General features: G+C 40.1%; 1 protein-coding gene across 2 annotated transcripts in view; it reads left to right on the top strand.

Moving 5' to 3' along the window:
• Positions 1-8,693, top strand: part of TSHZ1 (teashirt zinc finger homeobox 1) — a gene marked incomplete at both ends in the record, with an annotated part of 52,734 nt that extends 44,041 nt beyond the window's left edge. For both annotated transcript variants that reach the window (XM_082305075.1, XM_082305074.1), the window contains one exon: positions 5,509-8,693. In XM_082305075.1, coding sequence (XP_082161201.1) covers positions 5,509-8,693 — 3,185 coding nt within the window. The remainder of the gene's footprint in view (positions 1-5,508) is intronic.
• Between the last annotated feature and the right edge of the window lie 524 nt (positions 8,694-9,217).

Below are 9,217 nucleotides of genomic sequence, written 5' to 3' on the forward strand. Positions count from 1 at the left end.
TGTATAAGTAATGGAAACAGGTTAAATACTTCCATTCTAATGTTGCCAGCAGGGATGAAAATGAACATTTCAATGAAATAATCTCGACAGAGCAGGGAGAGGAGGGGTGGATGGACTGATTCATCTCCAGCTCTCTTTGGTGATCCGAACACTAATGAGAATGCTTGAATGTATAGTTTATCAGATAGAAGGGGAAGAGCAAGTAAATTTCTCAGATTAGAATCACTGTGAAAATATACCTGCATGCAAGCTGCTTCGTTCTCCAATTGCCAGCGTTGGCTAATAATTTGCAGCATTCATTTTAAGGGGATAGGGGAGAGAAGAGAAGGAGGTGAAGAATCTTTTTGTTGGTTTTTAATGGGATGCCTTTAAGGGTTATCATTCAACCTGCTAGAAGCACGGAGGTTGTTCTTGTTACAGTACCTTATCTACTTTTCAGACCCATGGCAGAGGGGGATTAGAGGGTAGGCACTTCTAGCATTTTGCCCCCCATTTTGCTGCAATTAGAAAGGAAAGACACAAACCACTGTAGTAAGGTTGTTTGGTTGCCTGATAGCCTGTGCTGCTCCTCAGCCATTGTCATAACTAAGCCATATTTTTCCACTGTAGTGATATTGTAATACAGACACACACACAGATTTGTAGCATCTGTGCCAGAATTTTGTATGAACATTTGTATATACTAATATAGAAAATTTGCAAATCTTCCAGCAGGCATGTTAACCTCTCACAATGTGAGATTTTGGATTCTTTTGTAAAACTCTCATGACTCTGTATTCTGGAAACATATCTGTAGATGGTTTTTTTTTCTCCTCTCCCTCTTGTTTTTCTGTAATGAGGGAGATGTGTGCTATAGATTGTCTTTTCTATCTGTACTTTTTTGCCCAAGATGTGAAATGTGTTCTTGTGTGCAGTGGAAGTCACCCCCAGCCTAGAGTGTGGTTTGTGCAAGGTGACAGTGTGGACTGTGAAAACTTCTGCAGCTGCTGTCTCCTGTTGGCTGGGTAAATATTAGAAGCTGTGGAAGTACATCTGTTGAAGAAAGGTGAACATTCACATCATGCCACTGTTGTTTAGCCCCAGAGTAGGCCCTGATTTAGTGAAGAATTTTAGACTTAAACCCATGCCTATTTGTTGAAATTATGAAATACGTATTTCAGTGAAAACTATCTCGGTATTCAATTGCTTTACTGAATCGTGGCCTTCAATACTTAGGTGTTTCTTCTGAATAAATTTATTTATTTGCAGGATTTAAAATCAGGTCTTGAAGAGTTTACTGCATTTAATTTTGTAGGCTGTTGTTTAAAAACAAGTACAATCATTGCTTTTTGTCCTTTTCAAAATAATGTATTCAATGCTGAATACCTTTTTGAATGGAAAAGAATACCTCCGTAGAGACAGATTCCTTCAAAAGCACCGGTCTGAGGTTATGGAAAGGTTTTATGTGAGAATATTTATATTTTTAACCACATCCTTACATTTCAGATCTCTGCCTGCTTTTTCAAACAATGGATGTGTATTTATAGTGTAAATATTCTCACTGAAGCAAACACAATGTGCTGTGCTACTCACATGTACAATATATAGCGTCTCATGTCCACTTAGATTAGAATGCACAGCTTTTAACACTGCTCAAAGATGACAGTATATCTATGGGGAAGCGTTGGCATCCAGAAGGCACATTTTATAGGCAAAAAATATTAGCAAGACTTAATAAGAAGAAAAGAAATACAAACTGCTCCCCCTAATTTTTAGTTGTCTGGAATTAGAAGCTTTTTCCCTTTTTTCCACCGTGCGTTTGCCTGAGTCTGTGCACGCACAAATGAGAAGGAAAAGACAAGCTGACATTATGTTCTGTAATTTCTTCTGCTTTAGATATAGTTTTTGTTGAGGGGGATCACTGCTTATATCTGCTCTTGGTATTTCTGTGTGGTTTCAGGACACATGTAAACCAGCAGAGTCTTTGCAGATGCAGGAATATCTGGAGAAGATTGCTGAGAGTTTCTCGGTCACAGAAAGATACGCTGTCTGTCTGTTGAGCTACCTATTATAATTTAGGGGAAGAATCTGAACATCTCACGCTTTTGTTTGACGTATAATAAAATTACTTGTCTCTGCAAGTAATTATAATAGGAACATTTTTGCTATGTTTAAAATTCTGTTTACTTATTTGTCAAATTTCTGTGAGAATTTTAGTAAAACATACATGTTTTTAGAAACTAACATTCTTCATTTTGTATGCTTCTGAATTACCTCTAACAGAAACCTTTTCAGTTAGAGAATTGCACTGACCTTGCAAAATACCATATGTTGAGTGTGCTGCTATTCATCTTATAAACATTAGTAGTCTTGAATGAAAAGGTATTGTGTGTATCCTATGGTAGCTAAAGGAGTTAAATAAAATCTTTTTGATTGCAGTGGTAGAAATTAAACATTTCAGATAAATTACTCTCTTTTTGGTTAAGAAGCATTGCTTCTTTGTGTTATTTCAGATAACAACTCTACAGACATGGGTATGCACATCATGTAAATTCATTTTTTTTTTTAGAATCTGGCTTAAATTCTGAAATAATAGAAAATCAGAGTCCTAGCCAGTCGTACATTCTTAACTCTTATATTGCAGTATATATTGGTAAGGGAGTGAACTCAGTCGTGTAGTAGTCTCAGCAGAACCTAACACTAGGAACGTAAGTGAAAGATGGATATTTCACCCTAACGCTCAGTTTCTTTGCTTTGACAGTTTAACACCGACCTTTCATGTAGTTTTAATGTTTCTTGTGTGGTTTAGCTCCTTTTATTTTTATGGTAAAGTGCAAAAGTACCAGAATAGAGAAAATACGCCATCATAAATAAATAAAGGAAAATAAAAGATATGGCAGTGGCTCAACTAGAGTTTCTACTTAAGCAGATATTTAGATGGTTATATATAGAAATTATAAAAATATGTATTTATGCAATTTAGAATTAAGTAAAGAGTTGTAAGCAGATGATTCACCTGGATTCTTTCAAATGCTGTATCAACTATAGCAACATCCATCATCTTACAGCAGTTTCTTACATCTATTTATTAAAAATATTGGAATGTGAAAATTAGAGAAAATTGGCATAGTTCCACTGAGGTTATTAAGAAGATAGCTGTTCATAAAAGCTCAGAATGCGGGCCCCCTCAGTTTTCAGCTTCCACTTGGTGACTGTCTGCTGATCATTACTAAGTTTTGGGTTTTTTTTTTAAATAAAAATGCCAGATGGTAACTGTCCATTTTTATGCATTTTAGGCCTCAGAGTTTTTTTTTTTTTATTTAAAAGTAATTTCAGAATCAGAAACCATATTCTTCTATAACTGTTCTTTACTTTTCTGAAACTTAAAAATGTATTGTCTTTTGCTGTTAGAAATGACTGAAAACAGGTGTATTTTATGAGAGAGCTAAGAGATCTTAGACTGTAGCTATGGGAGTGGATTCTGCTTGCATACCTAGAGTTCAGAACTGCAGCAGTACTACCGTGCTCAAGTACCTGCAAAGAGTTTCAACAGCAGCATTACTGCAACACTGGGAAGCTGACTGACTTCTTAGTTCTTTTACTATTTCTGTATTTTATTCTTCATTTTATGGACTAAACGCATTTTTAAGAATATTTTTTTCTGGTTTTATGATGCTTTTCTGGCATCTTACTGGCCTTGGGCTCCAGGATGATTTCTGTAGTGACTTCTGTTGTCACCAGTCCTTTTAAACATATTAGAAGACACCTGAGGCTGACGCATCTGTAAGGAATTGGGCCCTGCTTAACACTTTTTAAAAACCAAAAGATCAAATTCTCTTCTGAAAAAAATTGACACTTAGAGGACTGATGAAAGATGCAGTGGGCATCTTAAGGTTCAACACTACCCCGGTACTAGATGGACTACTTTTCTACTTTGTCTTAAAAGATCAGACTGAAGTAGTTAGGGGCTGCATTAAGACTGAATTGCAAAGGTGAATACAGAATGCAGTACTGGCCTGTTACTTTTTTAAAAAAAACCCAAACCAAATATATTTCAAAGAGTGTTCATATAACAATGAGAAAAGATTCTTTTTATTTTTCAGAAAAGAAGTTTCAGAGTATGTTAACAACTGTGTACAGAAAGCAGCTCAACTTGTGCTTATGCTTCCCCCAATTCAAGAAGAGTTCAGCTTTGTTAACATGACAATATGTATTCTCTTCATATCACATAGGAGCAGAAGTGCCTCTACTTCTGCCTTTCTTTCAGTGTTGTACCATGGAAGGACATAGCCCACATTTCAGCATCACTTGCTGCACAGTTCACCTGACAAGGAGGCATTTTTTTATTCGATCACAGAAAATTGTTCACAATCCATGTTTTCTACCTTGACATGCTTATAAATGATCTACATTCCATTATCATTGTGATTTTTTTAAGCTTCTTTTACAAAACTGGAGGGAAATGTGTACAAGTATGTTTTCAGCTTTGCAATGAAAGTATACATTTATCACTTAGGTACATGTAAGCCACTTCTGTGAATTGGGCCCTTGGAGTAAATGTGTTTTGATGTAATGGCCATCTGCTCATGAATATCACATTTGCTAGTCTGAAAAATAGTTTGATATAGATGAACACAAAGTTTGGTAAGATTATGTAGTTTTACCAGGTGGCAATACAATAGCAAGGTTTTATATTTACCATAAGCCAATAATCAAGCTGGGATGGAGGTCTCAAGTTTTTTGTTTGTTGCTTTTAAAAATTAATCTCTAACATTTACTTTTAGTTGCTGACTGCTGTTTTCAAAATGGTAAATGCAGGACCCACATCAGATCATAACACGAGGCGAAGTATATAGAAGAATAGCCATTTCAGAAAACAATCATAGTCTTGCTTCTCTTTTCACCTTGTAGAAATGAAAGCCGTTCTGCTCTCAGATGGACCCAGTACAGCCAGCCACCAGGAGACCCTGGAACAGCTAACCTGACAAGCTTGCCCCCTATAGCTCCGTTAGAGTCAGGTGTCAGTGACACAGAAATGGCCCCTGAAGGCGTAGGTAAAGCCAGTTTGCCAGAAAAGACAGCCCTGACGAGATGGGAGCTGGCCAAGCCAGTGGTTCTCAGTGCCTAGGTCTGAGGGGCGCAGGTCAGCTGCAACGTGTTGCGCATACGTAGTGCAGTAAATATAGCTCAGTGCAAGGCCATTTTTTAAGTTGATAAAAACTGGTTTAGTAGGCTCTTTGTTTGATTTTGGTTTTGATATTATGGTATCTACTGTGGTCCTGGCACATATTTTACTGCTGAAGTCAAAGTTTATTCTTAGATAGCACTGGTATCAAACTGTAACCAGGACAGAGTATGTGGATTTATAGGTGGAGTGTGTGAGTGATGGCGAGTTTGGTTTCTGGATGTATCTTCAAAATTTGTCTTTATGGTTACTGCTTTTAGTACAGAAGACAGCAATGATGTAAAATGTGCGTGTTTGATAACTTTGTCTTGTTTTACCCCCTCCTCTCCCCTCCTTTATTTTAGCATATGTTCCTGAGGAGGAATTGAAAGCAGCAGAAATAGATGAAGACAGCGTGGAAGATGATGGGCTGTCTCTGGACATCCAGGAGAATGAGTATTTGTGCAATGAAGAAGCGGAGATCAAAGAGGCTCAAAGCTACCAGAACTCCCCAGTCAGCACTGCAACTAATCAGGATGCAGGCTATGGTTCGCCGTTTAGTGAAAACAGCGATCAGCTGGGCCATTTCAAAAGCACTTCCTCTAAAGAAGAGAAAGAGGATCCTCAGTGCACAGACAATGTTTCCTATCCACAGGACAGCTTGGCACAAATAAAAGCTGTGTATGCAAATTTGCTTTCAGAGACTTGCTGGTCCAGTTTAGCTTTGGACTTAAAGAAATCCAATCCAACCACCAGCAACAACGGAATCAGCCAGAATGAAAACACCGCCAATACTGACACCAATGTCAATTCCCAGAGTACTAGTACTACCAGTACCAACACTAGTACCAGTACAACTACCAGTAATACTAGCAACAGTAATAGTAACAGTGGTGGCTCAGGTTATGACTGGCACCAAGCTGCTTTAGCTAAAACTTTGCAGCAGACCTCATCGTACGGACTTCTCCCAGAGCCTAGTCTTTTCAGCACAGTACAGCTTTACCGGCAAAACAATAAACTGTATGGGTCTGTGTTCACCGGTGCTAGCAAGTTCCGATGCAAAGACTGCAGTGCAGCCTATGACACGCTGGTGGAGCTAACAGTGCACATGAATGAAACTGGACATTACCGTGATGACAACAGAGATAAAGAAGCTGATAAGACCAAACGGTGGTCGAAGCCTAGAAAGCGGTCACTCATGGAAATGGAAGGCAAAGAGGATGCCCAGAAAGTGCTGAAGTGCATGTACTGTGGGCATTCGTTTGAGTCTTTGCAAGACCTCAGTGTCCATATGATAAAAACAAAGCATTACCAGAAAGTGCCTCTGAAGGAGCCAGTACCAGCCATCACTAAATTGGTCCCTTCTACCAAAAAGCGAGCACTTCAGGACTTAGCTTCACCTTGTTCACCTGAGCCAACAGGGATCACTGCAGAAGCTTCACTGGGTGAGTCTGCGAAGGATCAGAAAACTGCCAACCCCTATGTGACTCCAAACAACCGCTATGGCTATCAAAATGGTGCTAGCTACACTTGGCAGTTTGAGGCACGCAAAGCCCAAATACTGAAATGCATGGAATGTGGCAGTTCCCATGACACTTTGCAGCAGCTCACTGCTCACATGATGGTCACTGGTCATTTCTTGAAGGTGACCAATTCTGCTTCCAAAAAAGGCAAACAGCTAGTATTGGACCCTGTGGTGGAGGAGAAGATACAGTCTATACCACTTCCACCCACCACCCACACAAGGTTACCAGCCTCCAATATTAAAAAGCAGCCTGATTCCCCAGCAGGCTCCACAAACTCGGAGGAAAAGAAAGACCTAGAGAAGGAAAAGGTGGTGGTCAGTGAAACAGAGAAAAAGATTAAAGAAGAGAATGAGGACTCCACAGAGAAATTTGAGCCAACAACTTTGTATCAGTACCTCAGAGAGGAGGACCTAGATGATAGTCCTAAAGGCGGAATAGACATACTGAAATCCCTGGAGAACACGGTGACAACGGCTATCAGCAAAGCTCAGAATGGAGCCCCTTCCTGGGGAGGATATCCCAGTATTCACGCAGCTTACCAGCTCCCGGGAACAGTCAAACCCCTTCAGCCGGCAGTGCAGAGTGTTCAAATGCAGCCGTCTTACGCCAGCAGCGTAAAATCACTGTCGTCAGAACACAATGCACTCATCCATTCCCCGGGCAATCTCACACCCCCACCTCACAAGAGCAATGTATCTGCTATGGAGGAACTGGTGGAGAAAGTTACAGGTAAAATCAGTGTGAAGAAGGAAGAAAAGCCTTTGGAGAAAGAGAAGAGTTCTCCAGTGAAACCAGTGTCACCTGCTGCTAAAGAAAACAAGGACTTCCCGAAAGCAGAAGAAATGAATAACAAACAGCAGCAGCAGAAGAGCTCTGAGGCAGAAGTTCAGAAGGTGAAAAAGGACAGTCCAGCAGAAGCACATACGCCAAATGGTACAGAGCCACTTAAAACAAAGGTTGCAAACGGCTGTAACAATTTAGGAATCATCACAGATCATTCACCTGAGCCATCCTTCATTAATCCATTGAGCGCTTTACAGTCCATTATGAATACCCACTTAGGCAAAATTTCAAAGCCGGTAAGCCCCTCTCTGGACCCTTTGGCCATGCTGTACAAAATTAGCAACAGCATGTTGGACAAACCCATTTACCCAACCACTCCGGTCAAGCAGGCAGATGCTATTGACCGGTATTACTATGAGAACAGTGATCAACCTATTGATTTAACGAAGTCCAAAAACAAACCTCTTGTTTCCAGTGTGGCTGACTCTGCCTCGTCCCCACTAAGGGAGAGTGCCCTGCTGGATATTTCCGATATGGTGAAGAACCTCACAGGGCGTTTGACACCCAAGTCTTCAACTCCGTCTACCGTGTCAGAGAAGTCTGATGCTGACGGGAGCAGTTTTGAGGAAGCTCTGGATGAACTGTCACCAGTACACAAGAGGAAGGGCAGACAGTCCAACTGGAACCCTCAGCATCTTCTAATCCTTCAAGCCCAGTTTGCTTCCAGCTTGAGGGAGACCCCAGAAGGCAAATACATTATGTCAGACTTAGGTCCACAAGAGCGGGTACACATCTCTAAGTTTACTGGTCTTTCCATGACCACAATTAGCCACTGGCTGGCCAATGTGAAGTATCAGTTAAGGAGGACAGGTGGAACTAAATTTTTAAAGAACTTGGACACAGGGCATCCTGTTTTCTTTTGCAATGATTGTGCCTCTCAGTTCAGGACTGCTTCTACATACATAAGTCACTTAGAGACACACCTAGGGTTTAGTTTGAAGGATCTGTCAAAGTTGCCACTTAATCAGATTCAAGAACAGCAGAATGTTTCAAAAGTCCTCGCAAACAAGACTTTGGGCTCACTTGGAATTGCCGAGGAGGACTTAGGCTCCACATTCCAGTGTAAGCTCTGTAACCGAACTTTTGCAAGCAAGCATGCAGTCAAACTGCACCTTAGTAAAACACATGGCAAGTCCCCAGAGGACCATCTGATCTATGTAACTGAGTTAGAAAAACAATAGCGTCCAGGTAAGCAGCCAGGTATGCAAGTGACCACAGGAACATTGCACTAAACTTCTTCATAGTACTGCACTAGGCCTGACCTGAGCCTCTGAAATCAGTCTTACTTTTGTTGCTGAACTGCCTATCTGGACCTTGGTTTTTCTTACACTTATTTTGTAGTTATATTTATATGCTCTTTGTCTGATCTGTGCATGGTTATTTTTTGTTTCTGTTTTTATTTTTTGTGAGTCAAAGTCTGACCTTTATTTTCAACATCTGTCCTTGATGTTAAGCTATCTTTTGTAGAATATAGTGGGAGACACTATTGAGAGACATTAATTTAGCCGTAAAGAAAGACACAAAGAACAATGATAAAGAGACATCCTAAAATTACAAAGTTGCCATGACAATAAAGGTCACAGAACCTGGTAGTGTCAAGTTTTAACCCTCTGAGAACTGTAATAGCATTTCTGTGCCTTTCCCAGTGACTAAATAAGTAAATAAGGAAAAACAAAACAAAACAAAACAAAAGGCTTAAAGGCAT

Source organism: Platalea leucorodia (assembly GCF_965183815.1).
Source record: "Platalea leucorodia genome assembly, chromosome: 1".
Taxonomy (NCBI): domain Eukaryota; kingdom Metazoa; phylum Chordata; class Aves; order Pelecaniformes; family Threskiornithidae; genus Platalea; species Platalea leucorodia.